The sequence below is a fragment of the Hypanus sabinus genome, chromosome 2 (assembly GCF_030144855.1).
Source record: "Hypanus sabinus isolate sHypSab1 chromosome 2, sHypSab1.hap1, whole genome shotgun sequence".
Lineage (NCBI taxonomy): Eukaryota > Metazoa > Chordata > Chondrichthyes > Myliobatiformes > Dasyatidae > Hypanus > Hypanus sabinus.
In genome coordinates this window covers 72,068,187-72,088,957 of record NC_082707.1, presented here as the reverse complement: position 1 = coordinate 72,088,957, position 20,771 = coordinate 72,068,187, and the positions used below count along the sequence as shown (strand labels likewise).

Sequence of the window (20,771 nt, the reverse complement as noted above, 5' to 3'; positions counted from 1 at the left end):
GAATTCAGCATCATCATCAGCTCAAAACTGATTAATAACCTTCAAAACCATGCCCTTGTGTAATTGGATCCCTGATTTCCTCACTTACAGACCCCATTCAGTTTGGATTGTCAACAACATCTCCTCTACAATCTCCATCAGCACAGGTCTGGCACAAGGCTGTATGCTTAGCTCCTGCTCTACTCAATTTTTACTTATAACTGTGAAGCTAAGCACAGCTCCAAAGCCATATTTAAGTTTGCTGACGACACCACTGTCATCTGCCAACTCAAAGCTGGTGATGAATCAGCATATAGGAAGGAGATTGATAATCTGGTTGAGTCATGCTACAACATCAACTCAATGTCAGCAAGACCACAGAGCTGATTATCGACATCAGGAGAATGAAATTGTAGGTCCATGAGCCAGTCCTCTTTGGGGGGAATCAGAGGTGGAGAGCATCAGCAACTTTAAAATCCTCTGTGTTATCATTTCAGATGATCTGTTCTGAGTCCAGCATGTAAGTGCCATTAGGAAGAAAGCATGGTGGCACCTCTTCTTTCTTAGAAGTTTACATAGATTTGGCATGTCATCTAAAATTTGGAAAACTCCTACAGATGTGTGGTGGAGCACATATTGATTAATTGCATCACAGCCTGATATGGAAACACCAATACCCTTGAACACAAATGCCGACAAAAAGTAGCGGATACTCCCCCATCCAGCATTGATACAGCCCTCCTCACCATTGAGCACATCTACACAGAGTTCAAAGCTTCAAGGGCTCATTTATTACCAAAGCACATGTATCCATATACAACTCTGAAATTCAGCTTCTCCAGATAGCCACAAAACAAAGAACATGATAGTCATTCAGAGCATAATATCACACACACTCCCCTGTACAAAAAAGAATGGCATCCCAATCATCAACACCCCCCCACCCCACACCCACACACACACAAAACCCCTCACCTGCTGCACAAAACAGAACAGGAACATCAACCCCAGAAAATCAACCTCTCCCCTGCACAAAAAACTAGCAGAACTCAACAGAGCATCAACCCTCAAACACCCTCCCCTCACACAACAAAATGGAAAAGGAACAGGTGATTAAAAAAAACACAGGAAATAAAAGGCATTAGTCTGAAAAAGCCCATAGTCCTTAAACGCAATAGTCCAATCCATAAACGCAGAAACACAATACCATCCTACACCATCACTGACATTCATTGAAAGATAGGGACACCACATGAAGAAGAGAGGCCTACCCACCTGCCACAGGGAACCACACGGTGATAGACTGCTCACAAAATCCTTCTCTGGTAGCGATCAAAAGGTAGGCAGTCGGCGCTGAAACTCTCTTTCGCTTTCTGCATTCAACTCGATGTCTCAGTCTTTGTAAATATTTTAATCGGCAATTAATGGGCGCTATAAATAGTGAAATGGAATCATGCCCTGTCTCAAATTTCTTCATATCAAGGCTGTCGGAGTATGTGCTTGCTTTTCAGAATCTTCTCAGAGCCAGCAGAGTGCTGGATCACTCAAACAATCTCCAAACTGTAAATCACAGGCTCTAACAGTCCCAGAAACACATATAATGTGAAAAATAGATGCAAGAGGAAAGCAACATCCATCAGCCAAGGATCCCACCCATCCAGGACATGTTCTCCTCTCGATGTTGTCTTCAGGAAGAAGATACAAGAGCTTCAGGACCCACACCATCTTGTTAAGGAATAGTTATTATCCCTCAACCATTAGGCTCTTGAACTAGGGGGAATAATTTCACTCACCCCATTAATGAACCATTCCCACAACCTATGGACTAATTTTCAAGGTCTCTACATCTCATGTTCTTGATATTTACAGCATATTTATTTACTTATTTTTCTTCCTGATTTGTACAATTTGTTGTCTTTTGGTCATCGGTCATTTGACCGTCCTATTGGGTGTGGTCTTTCATTGATTCCATTGTGTTTCTTGTATTTACTCTGAATGCCCACAAGAAAATGAATCTCATGGTTGTGTATGGTGACATAGATATACTTCAGAATCAGAATCAGGTTTATTGTCATCGGCATGTGACGTGGAATTTGTTAACAGCAGCAGCAGTTCAATGCAATACATAATCTAGCAGGGAGAAAAATATAGTAATAAATAAAATAAAAAATAATAAGTAAACAAGTAAATCAATTACAGTATATGTATATTGAATATTTTTTTAAATGTGAAGAAACAGAAATATTGTATTTTTTTTTTAAAAAGTTAGGTAATGTCCAAAGATTCACTGTCCATTTAGGAATCAGATGGCAGAGGGGAAGAAGCTGTTCCTGAACCGCTGAGTGTGTGCCTTTAGGTTTCTGTACCTCCTTCCTGATGGTCACAGTGAGGAAAGGGCATGCCCTGGGTGCTGGAGGCCCTTAATAATGGGCGCTGCCTTTCTGAGACATCGAATAACATTAATCTGATAATAAAATTACTTTGAACTTTGACTCCTGAACTTTGTTGTAACACCACTTAACCAGCCAATCTGTCTCACTCCTGTAAATCTCATAGTCATCTCATTGCCTTTTATTGTGAGTGACTGATGTTTTGCATTGAGGCAGATAGGTTGAGGATTTCTATCTTTTGGATATTTAGTGCAATGTCCAATCTGTTGCATGCTTCTTTGAAGGGTCAATTATAAGTTGGAACTCAGTGTCTGACTATACACATACCCAAACACCATTTACTGTAATAAGACCAAGTGATCTTGTTTATAGGGTGAAAATAAGACCATAAGATATAGGAGTAGAATTAAGTCATTCACCCCACTGAGTCTGTTCCACCATTCCATCATGGCTGATTTATTATCCCTCTCAATCCCATTTTTCTGCCTTCTCTGCATAACCTTTGTCACATTTACTATTCAAGAACCTATCAATCTCTACTTTAAATATAATGAATAAAATAGCCGTCATGACATTGTCTGTGACAATTCACCACCCTTTGGCTGAAGAAATTTTTCATCATCTCTGCTCTAAAGGGACGTCCTTCTATTCAGTGGTTGTGCCTTCTGGTCCTAGATTCTGTTACTATAGGACAAATCCTGTCCATGTCTACTCGCTGTAGGCCATTCAATACTTGATAGATTTCAATGCAATCCCCCCCCCCTCATTCTTCTAAACTCTCCTGAGTACAAGGCCAGAGCCATCAACCACTCCACATACATTAACCCTTTCATTCTCAGGATCATTCTTGTGAATTTCCTCTGGAGATCTTTTCTTAGATAGCGAACCAAAACCACTCATGGTATTCCAAGTGCTGAATGACAAATGCCTTATAAAGCTGCAGCAATGTGTCGCTGTTTTTACATTCTAGTCATCTTGAAATAAATGCTGACATTACATGGCATTACACACTAATACATGTACTAACTCCACTTCATCCATAACATTACAGTGGGAGGGTCTGAAAAATAGGATGAAAATAGCTCATTGGATTCCAAATGGATCCAATTTCTGCTTCGTCTCTATTTGCATGGAGATTGGATCCAAAGTGAATCCAATGTATAGGATCACAGCTATGTTAACTATGTCAATAGCTTACATAGCTTTTAAACATTTCACACTTCTCTTAAATGTATGTATTAATTTTAATTTATGTCTCCACTCTATTTCCCTTATGAACCCTTTATCATTTCATATTGCTGAAACATATCACCACATTATCCATGTATTCGCAGGAAAGAAAGACAAAATATTGGAACCTGTCCTCATAATTTGATCACAAACAAGAGAAAATCTGCAGATGTTGGAAATTTAAGTTCCTCAAGTGCTGGAGGAACTCAGCAGGCCAGGCAGCACCTGTGGAAAAGAGTACCGTCTACGTTTACTGACAGCAGGGCTGGTGAAAAAAAGATGAGGAGTCAGAATCAGAAGGTGGGGGGGGCAAAAGAAACACAAGGTGATGGGTCAAACAGGGAGGGGGGAACGGGTAAAGAGCTGGGAAGTCGATTGGTGAAAGAGTTACAGAGCTGCAGAAGGGGGTACCCAATAGGAGAGGACAGAAGGCCATGGAAGAAAGAAAAGGGGGCCGAGCACCAGAGGGAGGCAGTGGGCAGGCAAAGAGAAAAGATGAGAGAGGGAAAAGGGGATGGGGAATGGTGAGGGGTGGATTACCAGAAGTTTGAGAAATCGATGTTCCTGCCATCAGGTTGGAAGCTCCCCAAGCAGAATATAAGGCGTTGCTGCTCCAACCTGACAGGAGGTCATGGATTGACATGTTGGAATGGGAATGCAAAATGGAATTAAAATGGGTGGCCACTGGGAGATCCCACTTTTTCTGTCAGTAGGTGCTTGGTGAAGCAGTCTCCCAATCTACATCGGGTCTCACCGATATACAGGAGGCCACACTGGGAGCACCAGGTACAGTATATGACCCCAACAGACTGACAGGTGAAGAGTCCCCTCACCTGCAAGGACTGTTTGGGGCTCTGAATGGTAGTGAGGAAGGAGGTGTTGAGGGTGGTGTAGCCCTTGTTCCGCTTGCAAGGGTAAGTGCAAGGAAGGAGATCAGTGGGGCAGGACGAATGGACAGAGGATTGCTTAGGGAGCAATCCCTGCAGAAAGCAGAATGTGGGGAGGGGAGGGAAAGATGTGCTTGGTGGTAGGATCCTACTGGAGATGGCAAAAGTTACGGAGAATTATGTGCTGGACGCGGAGGCTGGTGGGGTAGTAGGTGAGGTCAAGAGGAACCCTATCTATCCCTGGTGGATGGGGTGACAGCAGACGTGCACAAAATGGAAGAGATGCCATTGAGGACAGTGTTGATGGTGGAGGAAGGGAAGCCTCTTCCTTTGAAGAAGGAGGACATCTCCTTTGTTCTGGAATAAAAAGCCTCATCCTGAGAGCAGATGCGATGGAGACGGAGGAATTGAGAGAAGGGGGTGGTGTTTTTACAATTAACAGGGTGAGAAGAAGTATAGACCAGTTATCTGTGTGAGTCAGTGGGTTTATAATAGACATCAGTAGAATACATAATTTGATCTTCTTTGTTCTACTGGAGCAATGCTAAGTCTTACTCCAAGATAAATATATCATTCGTAAGGTGTGATGCCCAGAGTTGTGTGTAATATCCAAAAAGTGGTTTAGCTGATCCATTATATAAATAACACAAAATGTTACTCTTGAGGTACCTAACATTCCATCCATTTTTATTCTTCTTCTATGTCTGTAAATTATTATATCATTTCTAATGATTTGGCTGCAATATTAATCATTGCATGCATTAATTTGCTGCATTTCCTGAATTTCTTCTGACCATCTCTGATCTCCGAGTCTTTGCTGGGATACGTTTACACTGTCCTCAATGGCTGCCTGCTGTATCTCTGAAAAGATTGTAACCCATACACAAGTTTAAGAGTCAGTGTTCACAACTTACTAAATTATGAAAGATATTGCCATCAAATCTGACTTCATCCTCACTCTTTAGGAGAGTGATTTTAATGCTAAGTTTCTAGTGTGCTAACAAAAATTGTCAGGCTGACAAAGAGCTATTCCTAACTGAAAACAGCATAAAACAAGGAATTTTTATTTCCAGAGAGGTGATGCCAAATGGCTTATTGCAGTGCTTTTGGCATAGTTTTGAATCATTTATAAAAGCATTAGTTGATATTTTGATAATTTAGTAGAATATGGATATTGAAGTCAAAATATACTGTTTGTATTTTAATTGACCTGGATTTATGCAAAATTTTTTCTGTTTTTAAGTAGTTTTTTTTAAAAAAGCATGTAAAGCTTCCAGTTGAGTTTTATGATCAAACTGTAAAACCTTATGTTTGCAATTCTAGATGGTGAGATAAAATAAGTTTCAGTTTTTAATCTAAATTCACCTCAATTAAAAGTGGAGCTGGAAAGCAGAGAGGAATGAATGGCTTGTTTATCAAAGGCCTATTGTCTAGGGATGTTTCCCACGCTCCAGCTGATGCAATTGAGTCGCGTGTCCAGATGGTTCAACGGTACTTAAAAACATCAAATAGAAAGGCCAGACTAAGTTTGCCAACCGAGTAGCCTGGTGTAATATTTAACCATGTGAATTTCAATCAGTTTCATTTAAACATGTATAAAATTCTTCCGAATCGACATTAATGCTGAGTTCAAATAAGTATATAACTTCTGCTCAAAATTTGCAGATTATAGGTTTTCTTTGACATGTTGTGAAGCAGATCAATGGTTTAAAAGGAATAACGCTTTGCTGGAACTGGACAAGAATGGCTGGGTTCTCTTCTTAATTCTTAATAAGCTTAGAGAATTCCTATAAACATTGTTATTTATCTTAAATAACATGACACATACCATCTAAATCTGTTTATTTTGAAGTTACTTTGGAATTCAAGATGTATCACAGATCTAGAGATCCAGTGGTGCAGCAGAAAAGCCTCCAATATAGTAAGAAAATGTTCACAACCCATGAGTGAATGGACAATTTTGGCAGACATGTCATAAAATAAACATTATGGTATTTACCGAAACCATTAAGTCCTGATAGTCGCTTCAGATTTTGAGGAAGCAGTATCCAGTTCTAATGTGAAATGGCAAATCTACATGAATCCTAATAATGGTTTCAATATAGAGGTTATGGCCAACAGTGAGTTTTTACAATTTACTTAACAGAATTGGAAACAAGAAATGAGAGTGCTCCTTTTGACCCAAATGAAATTAATACAAACTGTTGCCGGCCGACAATCTCCTGTGACTCCATGAGCCTGAAAACCATGGCTTCTGTTCTCCCTAACCCTGACCACTGCTTTATATTCACAATCCACCCTCCAAACCCTGATCAACTTTCCACTGACTTCTTCTTCTCTGGGATGAAGAGTGACTTGCTCCTTTTCCAATTCTGTAGATTCTGAAGTTGCCAGTAAGGCTAATACAGGAACCACAGCTTCTTCCACAGATGGGGCAGGAGATAGATGAGTAGTTTGTTGTAGGATTGTTCTTTTTGATGTTCACACAGGACTTCTGGTGTGGTCCCTGTTCATGGATATAGGGTCATCAATACCTTGCCAAATGCTCCTTCTCTATTTATAATGGTCATCAGCCATAGGCTCCCAAGGATTTTGCATTTTTTTCCAAGGAGGATTTGCTCTAACTGCTCAGTAATCTACTCTCATGACAAAGCCCAGAATGAATGTGTCACTGTGTGGGGGCAAGGGTGCTGGGGGAGGACCCAAATGCAGGACACAAAACTCTGTTGCGGGGTTAACTAGAGTTTATTACTAGTTATGAGGAGAGCCATGACGTAAGGATAGAACAGAGAGAAATCAAGGAGAGCAAAGCAGAAGCAGGAATAGGCGAAGTGGACAAGGACTCTGGCCCTGGATTAGGCTGGGACTCGGGGTCTGGGCTTGGACTTTGAGCTCGCGGATCGGAGCCAGGATTCAGAGCTCACGTGTCGGAGCCAAGGCTTGGAACATGGTCCTCAGAACCAGGACTCGATACTTGAACACTAAAGCTTGGACTTGATACTTGAACACCAGACCCAGGACTTAATACCGGAACATCAGAGCCAGGATTTGATACTCCAACACAGAACATAAAACACTGAGCCGGTAATCCTCTTTAGACACAGGGAGGAATCAGGACTCTTCTTGACACAGGGTCAGGACCCTTCTAGGGTACAGGGCCGGGATCCTTTTTAAACACAGGACATGGACACGGAGACCACACAATGAGAGACGGTGCTATAACTGGGCTTAAGTTCGCTCCAAGCAGCGGTGAGCTCCTAACTCACCCTGGTGGGTTAACCTTGCCGGACCCACTCTGGCAAGGGAAGGCGGCTCGCTGGTGCTTACTTCGGGAGGAGACTTGGCTTGCTCCAGCAAGAAACTTAATTGGCTCTGGCTAGATAACTTTGGCTCACACTAGCTTTGGTGATTTCGTTAACGCTCCATAATGTTCTTGTGCTGAACGGCTGAAGCCTGAGACTTATTGGTTCAGTCGAGAGTAGCCTTTAATCCCCAAGCCTGAGGGACACGGGAAAACAGGGAATTAAAGGGAAATAAGGAGTCAACGGTCCAGATCGTAACACAAACAAGGTAAATTTAAAGGGACCCCAATCTGGACCGTGACAGAATGTCTGTCTTGGGAATCTGGTTCATTTCATTTGAAGTTCAAAATTTCAATATTCAAAGTAAATTTTATTATCAAGAACATATACAACCCTGAGATTCATTTTCTTGTGGGTTTACTCAGTAAGTCTATAGAATAACCATAACCAAATCAATGAAAAACACCTTAGTTGTTCAACCAGAGTGCAGAAGAAAACAAAATGTAAATACATAAATAAGAAATAATAAATAAATAAACAATCGATATCATGAGATGAAGAGTCCTTCAAAGTGAGTACATTTGATGATAAGACAAGTGAAGTTGAGTGAAGTTATCCCCTTTAGTTCAAGAGCCTGATGACTGAGGAGTAGTAATTATTCTTGAATCTGGTGGCGTGAGTCCTGAGGCTCTCCTACCTTCTCCCTGATGGCAGCAACAAGAAGAGAGCATGTCCTGGATGGTGGGAGCCCTTGATGTTGGATCCTGCTTTCCTGCAACAATGTTTCATGCTCACTGCTCAGGAGGGCTTTACCTGTGCTGGACTCGGACACACCCATTACTTTGTGTAGGGATTTTCCATTCAATTGCATTGGTGTTTCCATACCAGGTTGTAATGCAGCCAGTCATGATTCACCCTTTGGAAGCAAATACATGCAGGTGGGATGGGGGCTGTGCCCAGGAGGAATACAATGATGATGATGTACTCACCCTTACAATAAATTTGGAGAGATTTGCAGAGACAGTGTTTCAGGTATCTTTTGAGTGCCTTGAGATGCTTGCTAGAGGTTCAATGTTCAATGAAAAGTAATTATCAAAGTACATATACTATCCCGGGATTCATTTTCTTATAGCCATTCACAGCAGAACAAAGAAATACAATAGAATCAATGAAACTGCACACAAAAAAGACTGGCAAGCAATCAATATGCTAAACTGTCCAAAGTTTGTGGAATCAATTCAGCACTGAGGTGGGTGAAGTTATCCACACTGGTTCAGGAGACTGATTGTTGAAGGGTAATAACTGTTCCTGAACCTGTTGTTGTGGGACCTAAGGCATGTCCTTCCCAATAAGCCGTGAGGAGAGAGCGAGGCCTAGATACTGGGATCCTTGCTGATCAATGCTGTTTCTTTGTGAACCATTCCTGCATGTTGGTGATTCCATACCAGGCTGTGATGCAACCAGTCAGGAAACTCTCCACTGCACATCTATAAAGTTTTAGATAATATGCTGATCTGCACTAACTTCTAAGTCAGTCAAGGTGTTCCCATGCCTTCTTTGAAGTGGCTAAAGATAGTCCAGATCTCAGAAGAGGCAATGATTGCTACTGCCATGAATTGTGTGCTGGGTCTGAGGTCTTCATCTTCCGATGTCCTCTTCATCAATCAATCAATCAAACAATCAAATATTGTGCCAACACACTGAAGATGAAATTTTCTCACTGATGTCTGCCTTATCAGGAGAGATTCTTGAGATATGGGAAATAGTCCACATTTTCTGCATGAACATCTATCATCAGAGGCTGTATTGCAATCTACAGTTTGATGATAAAAGTTGGAATGATGGCATCATACGGGGGTGGTTTCCATTAATATTATACATTTCCTCCATTCCACAGAAACTCCTCTAGTGTGAACTGTCCTTGACTCCAATTCAACTCAGACTCTTCTGCCACCCTAGACCAAAAATGAATTTAAAAGGCTACATGTTAAATGGGGAATTTAAAAAGCCTCGGGGATATGTAATATCCCTGCTGTAAAACTTAGCAAAATGAAACTTCAATCATAAATTTACCACCTTAGTTCCAACAACTGGAAAGAGGAAGATAAGGCAGGGCACCCCAGAGATGGTGATAGATAATTTGCAAGAAAAAAGACAACTCCAATTGTGGCAACTACATTTGGGTCTCTTTATTTCTGCCATAGAGAAGGACATCACTTGATTTCTCCTCACCAATACTTTTCAGTGGCCAATGAGCTGAAAACAATGAGGACTTCATTCATCAAGCAGCCCTCTGGATATGATCCTCATGACATTGAAAATTGACAATTGCAACATCAACCACTATATGTGACTTTTTATGATCCCTGTTAATCAAAGGTGGTGCAGAATCCTTCTCAAAATTAGTTAACATCAAAATATCTCTATTTTATTCCTGATATCTGATAGCCTGCCAGATGCAACCGTAGTCAATAGATCCACAACAGACCCTGTCTCAATAGAAACTGGTATCAAGCAAACAGAGGTGACATAAAACTTACTGATAAGAAAGAGGCCAGTGCAATCACTAAAAATGAGTTAACAGCAATATTAGCAGTACCATTGTAATGTTTAGAAATGTAAGCAGTTTTTGTCTCTGTAAGGACAAAATTTTAAAAATCTCTAAAATTTTTCTCACTGCAAAGCTGCATACATCCCATCTAAAAGACTTCAGTTGCAATAGTTGCTTTAATGTCATAAATAGATGGGACAGAACTTTGGATTTCAAAAGGTATCAAAAAATATTGTAAAAACTTTTGTGTATGAAGAAACATTTTGTATAGTTTATGGCATACTGGCAATAAATTAATAGACACAATAAAACTCTAATGAAATGGCATAATTTGATGAATCGCCACTGTGGTGTGTTAGTGACTGATGGGGTCAAATTACATAAATTAATTCACCACTTTGCCATTTTACAATCCAGAATGTAAGGAAATGCTGAGGGCAAGTTTAATATTTCCAGTGGAAAAATAAAAGTAACTGCGAGTTTATGACAGTTAACAAGCAAGACGGCAGTAAGCAAACTATTATATGCTTCTGTTAAAGACATTTAATTGAAGTATAGTCCTTTACATTTATAAAAATGCAAAAATATTAACTTGTGAAGAGAAATAAAAAATGTTGGTGCTGCTCAGTTATACAAATCATCATACAAACAAAACTATTTACAAAAATTTCACAGTATTAAGCTTTCATTTTATTTCAAAAGAGTTAAATATGAAATAATATTTATTCTTGTAATTCTATGGTTTTGATTCAAATTACAAATGTAACCATTGCATTTTTATTGGTATAAGATTAATTTGTACAGCTCTAGATATATTATACATCATGAGATGTTCTGGCTAACAGCTTATTCAGACACCAGCTCCCCCACAGCTCTTGTTCATCCATCCCCGAATACAACCAAACTATACCCCCACTAGCACTGAAATTGAAGAAGTTTGCTGCTAACATTTAAATACCAGGTGTCCTCAAAATTTTTCCAATTGGCATGGGAATAATTAGCATAGGTGGAATTGTAATAGGAGTCAACCACACAGGTGTTAAATTTCCACTTGAAAATACGTTTATACCAGTTGGCTGAATGCAACTTAAGTAATTTCACAACAAATCTACACAACCATTCAAATACAATTCAAACTGAAACTGCTTCATATGGATGAAGACTACATAATGAAACCAGCACATTAAATAACATTATTTCCACAGGGATTCTCTGTTGAAACATCAAATGAGCCACCCCCTCCGCACCCTGAGTGATGGTATAATGGATAAATTATACCATCACCAAGGTTGGTAGTTTCTTGATTAGTAATGGTGTTAAAGGTTATGGTGAGAAGGCAGGAGAATGAGGTTGAGAGGGAAAAATAAACCTGTCATGATTGAATAGTGGAGCAGACTCATTGGGCTAAATGGCCTAATTCTGTTCCTATGCTTTATGGTCTTATGGTCTCAAATAGTTGCCAATGTCATTCCTAGACTTTCTCTGATGTTACATTGAAGATTGGAAGAATCCCATAAACTCCAGACTTTGGTACAATTTTCACCATTGTGAGGATTTCCTAGAATTAGTATGCATGTTTTTACACATTTGAGTTATTTGTAATAACCAGTGCTTTAAAAAGTCTAATTAAGTGCTATTTCTAAATTTGCCAATTACATCACTGTCATTGGTTGGACCTCAAGTGGGACAAGGAGGGGTACAGGAGTGAAATAAATTGACTAGTTGAGTGGTGTAACAGCAACAAGCTCAGACTCAATGCCAACAAGATGCTGGACTTTAGGAAGGGAAGTTGGGAGAGCACACACTAAGTAGTCAGCAGGGAAAAGGTAAGTAGTTAAAGTTCCTGGGTGTCAACATCTCAGTGTATCTCCTCTGGGCAAAACACATTGAATGCAATCTTCAAGAAGGCACACCAAAGTCTATACTTCATCATGAGTTTAAAGAGATATGTTATGTCCCTAAAGATTAGTGCAAATTTCTACAGAGGTGCAGTGGAGAGCGTTGTGACTGACTTGTATCACAGCATGATCTGGAGGCTCCAACATGCAGGATCAAAAGAGGCTGCAGAGGGTTATAGACACAGGCAGCTGGATCATGGACACAACCCTTCCTATTACTGAGGACATCTTCAAGAGGTGGTATGTTAATTAGGCAGCATGAGGCTTTAAGGATCCTCACCATCCAGGACCTGTCCGCTTCTCATTCCTACCATAAGGGAGGAGGTACAGGAGCCAGAAGACCTACACTCAATGTATTAGGAACAGGTTCTTCTGCTCTGCCATCAGATTTCTGAACAGTCAATGAACTTATCTTGCCTTCCCCTCTTTTACACTATTTACATATGTAAGTTTGAAACTTACAGCATTTTCTTTTGTTTTTCATGGTACTGTTGTCACAAAACAACAAATTCTACAACACGTCTGTGATAATGAACCCGATTCGGAATAGATCTCATTTGTGTTATTTAAATTTAGTTTTGTTATTAAAATTAATTAACGGCATATTTTGGAATTAATCGTACAGTAAGAACATAGTAAACGCGGTGTGTAAAATTTCAGGTTTGATTTCACTCCCCATTGCCTGTTAACTCTGGTACTCACACTTACAGAATTACTGTCAGTCTCTTGGACAAAGGAAACGTCGGAAACTTGGCGGGGAATTCACGCACAGCAGACTGCTAAAAAAAAAGGGGGTCTTTGCTCATGGCAAGAGAGACTGTAAGTTGATATTTATTGAGAAATAAGATCATTCCCTTGACACCAAGAATAACGGCCCTGCTCTTCCTCAGACCACTGCACGAAATAGTGAGGTCGTTCGTCCGCAAATGGAGAAGGAGAAGGCGCCTTAGATTGGAATCTCATTCGATGTGTATTTGTTATTTGCGTTTACACATTTATTGGACAAAAAGTAAAGTATAACAAATTAATTTATGGAGTGTGTTGTGTGGGTGGGGGTGGGGGTAGTTTCTGGGCACGTGCGGAACAGTCCTGGTTAGGTGGAACGAACGAATCCATCATAAAGGCGATAGAGTTCTATAATCGTGATGTTCAGTCTTGTGCGGCCGTTATGGTCGTTAAGTGAATTCCAATTCATTGAAAATGAGTGTTAACCCGTTTGGAAAAGTCTTCCAGTGTACCCTTCGGATTCCAGGCGTGGGATTTTGAACAATGCCAGGTCATGCGATGTGGTATAACACGATCTTGCCTCTAAATAGGGCGTCAGTGCATGCTCCTTGCGCTGCCTTTCAAAGCACACCGCGCATTCTGAAGCCTCCTGCAGCAGGTGGGAAGAGGGCAAATTGTTTCGATGCACTGGGTTAGGATGAACCCAAGGTACTGTATCCTGACCACGTTGAACTAGAGAACATTTGATTCCTTTTCAGTTGGTGCATTAAGTACGTTGGAGTTCCTGAACAGAAGAAAAAACAATGTACGATCAAAAACGTCTTAAACTGTGCATCTGGCCACTTACGCTGGAAATCAGGAGACAGTCGTGCAGACAAATAATAACAATAATCCTACTAGTGTTTGAGGGCTGATACAAATCTAGAGTTCCCCCTTTCCTCCAAGAGCGTGAGCTGGTGAAGTTTCAAGAATGTTATTTGTCAAGTAAGTGCGCAGTGTGAATTGAGGTGCAAAGCAGACGTGGGGTAATTGATCGGAGAGCAGTCTCGAAAGGCCACATGGACCACTCCTTGCCCTCCAGCCTCACCTCGGCCGACACTGGAGGAAATTATGTGACTTCCCTTTTTCTTTAAGACGGCGACTCGAGTCTATATGGGGGAGGTATTGCTGATACCCCTTAAATTAAGAAACAAAAATCATCGAATAAAATATTTAGAATTAGATAAGTGGATTATATGAGTAAATACAAAAAGTAGTTGTCTGGATCTGGAGTGGTGCATGTCCCGGTTGCCATAGTAATTAAACGGATGTCACGCCATCTGAAAGGATTCACCTTATGGTCTACATCCACTCCCTGCGCAGCTCTGCCTCCGCAGTTAATCTGAAAGGTTGTTAGGAAATATCGTGAAAGGGGGTTATTGTTCGGAAGAATTTCCCACGTTGCTTTCTGCGCCTGGCAGTCGCGTGTCTCAAGGCAAACAGAGCCGCTGCGGTGAATTCGCTAAAAAAGGAAAAACGTTGCCGTGAATGGGTGAACATCTGCTTCGGGATATTGTGTTTTTTTTAATATATAAGTTCGCGTTTAAAAAAAACATAGGCAAGAAAGATTTACAACCCTGTGAATTATCTGGCCAACATTCTGTTCTTAAGAGTTGCACCTGTTAAAAGAAACGACCAACATGGGAAAGACGGTTATTTTCAAGCATTTTAAATCAACATATTGGTTTGATGTCGACAAAGTTCAAATATTTTCGAAAAATAAAAAGATATGAAGATGCGTGGTGCATAGTTCAGTTCTTACACGGTAACTCTATATAACTGAGTAGCTTGAATTAGACAAGGAAGGACAACGCCTGAACTCGCCTCCCTCCACCCTCCCACCCCCACCAACGCGCGCGCGTGCTCTCTCTCACACACAAACTTACTAAATGTTGGGTTGATGATCTATGATTTTAGCAATCGCCAATGAAAATAATTATTTGATTATTTTACACCGCTTTTTCTGCGAGCTTGCTGTACGTTAATTGACTTGCCGCCTTTCACACATTTAACACTGGAAATGCAGTTTATGGTGGAAAGCACTCAGCGATATCACGGTGCGACTTTTATTAGTGGTCTGCGGAAACAGGGCGGCGGTTACTTAATTTAAGGTATAATTATATTTATTGTTACAAATCTTTTTCCTCTGGACCGCAAATTTTTTTACAAGCACACAAAAACTTGAACACTGGTCAAAGAAGAGTCTTTCAAAATTGAAAAAAATATCTTGGTGCATATGATTTTTAAAATTAAGATTCGCACGCTTTGCCTCCACCTCACTTCAGCCCAATTTAAAGAGTTTGTCCAGAATCGCAGTGTTCCAAAGGAACAAGTCTAAAGGGTGTCGCCTCTTGACGCAGAACTATACGCAGAAACAGTCCCTAACGTAAACGCTCGTCTACTGTAGTATAAATTTTTTAAAAATGCTCCTTAACGGGAGCGCTGGCTGCTTGTTAGCACTCCTGTGTTCTCCAGAAATCAACCGGACGTGAAATGCGATCAAGACTCGTTTCTGGCGATAAATCGCTGAACCACTTTTTTTTAAAAAAACAGCATTTTCAATTTAATACCCACCCGAAGTGTATCGGGTACCTGAGTCTATTTTCATTCGCTCATCCAATGAGTAATTAATAATAATTAGTTGGGTAATGTGGTATTCAGTCATTCAAATAATGAAAAGTATATTTATTTTGTATAAAATTGTGTCATGCGTTAGAAGCAAATCAATGATCCTCGGTCTTCCCGCAAGAAACCAAGACGTTTACCTGTTGTGAACGAACAATAAATAATACACTAATTGTTATAAATGTGAAAGATACGATTTTCAAAATGGGACTCTCATGGCTAAAAGGAAACGCATAAACTATTTCAAAAGCATGATACAGTAACGTTCAAGGCAGTGTATTCCGTTTCATAATGAACAGAGAAAACCTTGACAATGTAACAAGGAAAATGATCCAAACCTCAATAAGAGCTCGGCCCCACAGCTGTGAATGGGACAGGGCGGATGCATTTCGTGTTTTTGCGGTTGCAAAATTGACACCATTCACATGATGAAAAAAGACAGGGTTCCCAGGTGTAACTGGAGTAACACCGTCCCTTTTCTCACCACTAACCAAATCCATGGGAATGTAGAAAGGGGCAGTTTGAGGACCCATGCGAACTGCTTGGAGTGCTGAGAGAACGATAAGATTCGGCTGGAAGAGATTCCTGGCCTCGGCCATCTGTCGCTCTTTGGGCGGTCAGCCTGGCCATTGAGTGAGAGCACTGAGCTGTCACTGTTGATTGATGGACACTCGCCTCTGGCCGCGACCCCAAGTGTGGGAAAGTGGCTGAGCTCAGGAACTCACGCATTCACATGCTAATTCGTGGATATAAATAGAAGTTCGGCAGAGAGCAAGAAGACATCACAGCCTCAGTCTGAAACCAGTGAGCATCTTGCAGCAAATCTCTCCTCCAGATCGGTGAAAACATGACTGCCACAACCTTCAGTAACAACGTGGAAAAACTCTCAAGCGCCAAAGAAGAGCGCAAGGTAAGAAAAATAATGTCAGCGACGTTAGGTTTTGGAAACGCGCAAATAATTCTTGGTTGAAGTTCCAACAACGGCACGTGCTTATTCTGTGTATGTCTTGTCCTGCAGTTAAGGAAACCTCTTATCGAAAGAAAACGCCGAGAACGGATCAACAACTGTCTCGACCAACTGAAAGAAACGGTCGTCAGCGCCTTTCGCCTCGATGTGAGTACCCGTGCTCTCTTCTTTCTTCTTGCCCTAAATGCATGGACTCTGCTGATCTTTCATTGAAGCTGACTGAAAACCGAGTCTGACAACAGCTCTTCATTATTTTCTAGCAATCGAAACTGGAAAAAGCAGATATCCTCGAGATGACAGTGAAACACCTTCAGAACGTTCAGAACAGCAGGATGATGGGTGAGTTTCGCTTCAGTGCTATTGGGATCAATAATGTTCAATAACGACATCAAAGCAGTCTTGTGGGTCTATATCAAATCAAACTACAGCGTATTCAATTCAATCTAAGCAATCTTGAAGTAATTGTTAATTTTAAAGTTTTATTTTAACGCTTGAAATCCGCTTGCTTGTACACGTACGCGATTATAATTAGGAAACCGAAAATTCATTATTTTATTACTTATGTTTATTTCTCGCTTTATTTTAGCTGATACTAAAATTGGACTCGAGGCTCAGCAGCGATATAGTGCTGGCTACATCCAGTGTATGCATGAAGTACACAACCTGCTATTGACGTGCGATTGGATGGACAAAACTGTAGGGGCGCGCTTGTTGAACCACTTGCTCAAGTCGCTGCCTCGATCCAGCGAAGATTCACGCCAGTCCGGTCTGAAGACACAAGCCTTTAATCCGCAAACCACAAAGAGTCAGCTCCCTTCAGCGACCCAGGGGAACCTTCCTCCGGCTCATGCCGCACCCTCGGGAGCTGCGGATCCGTCTCCTCGCTCATCTCCCGACCGACTCTGCAGTCCTGGGTTTAAAGTGTGCGGCAAGAGTGTTGACCCATTTCCAAATGCTCCTGCAAACCTGCACCTCCTGGCCAGCTCTTCTACTCAGCAGCTACAAGAAGATTTGGCCTTAATGCACAATTCGCCGATTGCATTTTCAGGCGTGTGGAGACCCTGGTGAAGACTTTGTGCAGCTTTATTAAAGATTAGACTTTCCTTATGTATCTCATAGATATGCTTTTCGAAACACTGCTGGGCAAAAAAATGTCCCTTATGTGTGCTAAAATCAGGGTACTTCACGCTGAAGGGTGCTTATCCGTAGCCTATTTTGTAGAAGGCGTTTATAATGTTGTATTCAATGAAATACATCTAATTTATTTGATAGAATGCTTGCGGACTTATTACTTCCTCTTATGTTATGTTTATATTTCAATTAACGACATTAATAAACATTGAAAATAATTTTGTATCTCATTCTGCGTTTCTATTGATGCAATACATTTTAACGGTATTGTAACCTATTAAATATAGTAAGACCATTGCATTTTAATGATAATGCACATTTAAAAATAATAGACAAGTTCTAGCGCAAATTTTATTTACAAAAACTTGTTGCATTTATGCATCAGAGTTAGCATGAGAGTTCTGATATGAACGTTTAAGTTAATTGTGTTTTAATTTACAAATACTTCAGCGCAAAGGCAGTGAGTGTGTTGGAAACGCAATACTCATTTCCAAAAAAATGTCCATTTTCATCGAAGAAGCCCTCCGAAATAAACGGTATCGCGAAAGGCGGTAGGGATACTTAAACTAGTCTGTCTCCGGAAGCTTAACATTAGTCAACACTACGAAATAAAGGATGCGATGCGAAACAGCTTAGCTGGTTAGTAAGTCGAAAATGTAAAGTTAAGGAACCAATTGTTACTCAATAAGCAAACATCACTCAAGTGCTAATGGAGACTTCTGAAGTTTTCCTACTGCTCAGTGGAAAACTTTGCACTTTCTGTGATATCTGGAGACTGAAAGCCGTCGCTTTTAACTCCAGAGTCCAGCCAAGTTTCGCTTTCATCTGGAAACGCGAAGTTTCCCACGGTCTTCAGGAGGCTAACAATTGAGCCATAAAACAAATCATCTGTGAATCACTGCGAGCCCTGCTTTGCATTTGATCACTGTAGGACTCTTTCATGCCGCAGACCCGACATGGAATCAACACTTCACAGAAACAAATCCCAGCTTTCGGTACTCATCCCACCCCATCAGCGGACAGCGTTAGAGTACCCGGTATCATGTTGATCCCCTGCAGCGCGGCCCCGCTCGTACCAACCAACTAAAAAGATCAGGCAGTACGGTGAGAGGTGGGAGCGTTCCGCCTCATGGAACATATGGAAGAAGTATTTTTTCCGCTATGTTTAGTCAAATGTTAGTGTGTAGCAATCTGTGAAATTAAAAGAAATATTTCCCTCAGATTCACGACATTTTGCTTACAGGCTTTAAATATCTGTCATTCGACCCAGCACTTGCCTGCATGTTGAGATTTGTACAGTAGTGCAGATCACTGCACCAAACTTCTAAAATGTAAAGACTCTGACCCCCGTCACTAAAGGAAATTATTTATCTGATTAAAACAGAATCAAAATCAGGTTTATTATCACCGGGATATGTTGTGAAATTAGTTGTTTTGCAGTAGCAGTACCTAAACAAGTTACCATAATTTACACTAAATTTTATAAATAAATAAATAGCGTGAAAAGAGAACAACACGTGAGATTGTTCAGGGCCTCGTGGTCCGTTCAGAAATCTGTGGCAGAGATAAAGAAGCTGTGTGTCTGTGTCTTCTGACTCCAGATGGTAGTACTGAGGAGAAGGCATCTCTTGGATGATGAGAGTCCTTAATGATGGACGCCATTTTTTGAGGCAACGCCAATTGAGGAAGTCCTGGAAGGTGGGGAGGCTGAATCCCACCACGGAGGTTTACAACTCTCTGCAGCTTTTCCAGATCTTGTGCACTGGCACCTCCACACCAGAAGGCAATGCAACCAGTCAGAATGGACTCCAACCTGCAGAAATCTGACAGTCATTAGTGACAGACCAAATCTCCCCAAACTCCTGAGGAAATATAACTGCTTCTTTGATGAACAAGTAGTAACAACAAAATAATTCCCATTGCTACCATGCTTTACTCAAACTTTAATGAGAACCCCTGACAGAGGGTCACGCCAGATCATATAATTGCTTTCATGAAACAGTTGAAAAGCTGAGTGATTATGTTGGTGCAGGTGTCAAGTACAAACAAATATGAAACATTTCTGTCCAGCTCTGCTGAAGTATTGCGCCAATAGTTGAATTTGTGCTCAGTGGCTACTTTGATACTACTCATACAGTGGCATGAGTGACCATTGGAGTGGAACCCAGTGTAGTCTCCTGCTGCTGTAGTCCATCAAGGTTTGATGTGTTGTTCGTTTAGCAATGCTCTTCTACACCAATGTTGTAACATATGGTTGTTGGAGATACCGTTGCCTTCCCTTCAGCTAAAATTACAATGGCCATTCTCCTCTGACCACTCTCATAAACAAGGTGTTTTTGCCCACAGAACTGCCACGGACTAGATTTTATTTGTTTTTCACATCATTCTCTGTAAACTCTGGAGATTGCATGAAAATCCCAGGAGATCCACAGTTTCTGAGATACTCAAACCACTCCGTAAGGCACCAACAATCATATCATATTCACTGCCACTAAGATCACATTCTTCCTCATTCTGATTTTTGGTCTGAAAAACAACTGAATCGCTTGACGATGTCTGCATGCTTTTATGCCTTGAGCTCCTGCCACACTTTTCGCTGATTAGCAGGTATAACTAAGAAAGTGGCCACTGAGTATATATAGTGTCCTGATAAACCTTAAACAAATCGACTACTGTTGTAAAGTAGGAAAGTAGAGAGCAGTAGTTAATTTAACACAGCAAACTCTCAGAAAATGTATTATGTCATCTGAGTTGGATTCATCCTCCACCTGGGCTGTCGCCTAACCCAATATCTGCCCTTCTGAATATACCCAGACTGGATATAGATACCAAATCTTTCTGTCCCTCTGCATCCTCGAGGGCAGTGAGGTCTCAACTATGACCAGGCTATGGGCAGCATCATTTCCAGCATACCCCTCAGTTAATTTACCAGAGGACAAAACAGGAGCAGGGCTTTAGCTTCTGCCTAAGCTTGAAATAGATTTAAAGAGTTTTCAAATGACTTTGATAAATTAGTAACGCCTGAAAAAAATGTTGAAAGTAACAT

General features: G+C 40.9%; 1 protein-coding gene and 1 long non-coding RNA gene across 2 annotated transcripts; one reads left to right on the top strand and one right to left on the bottom strand.

Moving 5' to 3' along the window:
• Positions 1-13,273: 13,273 nt before the first annotated feature.
• LOC132379778 (uncharacterized) lies at positions 13,274-14,448 on the bottom strand. The gene is made up of 2 exons (XR_009507533.1): positions 14,297-14,448; positions 13,274-13,747 (listed from the first exon to the last, which is right to left on the bottom strand). It is a non-coding gene; the product is annotated as an uncharacterized LOC132379778 (long non-coding RNA).
• A 2,011-nt stretch (positions 14,449-16,459) lies between these two features.
• On the top strand, positions 16,460-17,753 carry her8.2 (hairy-related 8.2). Its single transcript, XM_059989475.1, has 4 exons — positions 16,460-16,537; positions 16,646-16,741; positions 16,855-16,948; positions 17,181-17,753. Exons 1-4 carry the CDS (start codon positions 16,475-16,477, stop codon positions 17,660-17,662), a joined length of 735 nt encoding a protein of 244 aa, XP_059845458.1. The 5' UTR covers positions 16,460-16,474; the 3' UTR covers positions 17,663-17,753.
• Positions 17,754-20,771: the final 3,018 nt, after the last annotated feature.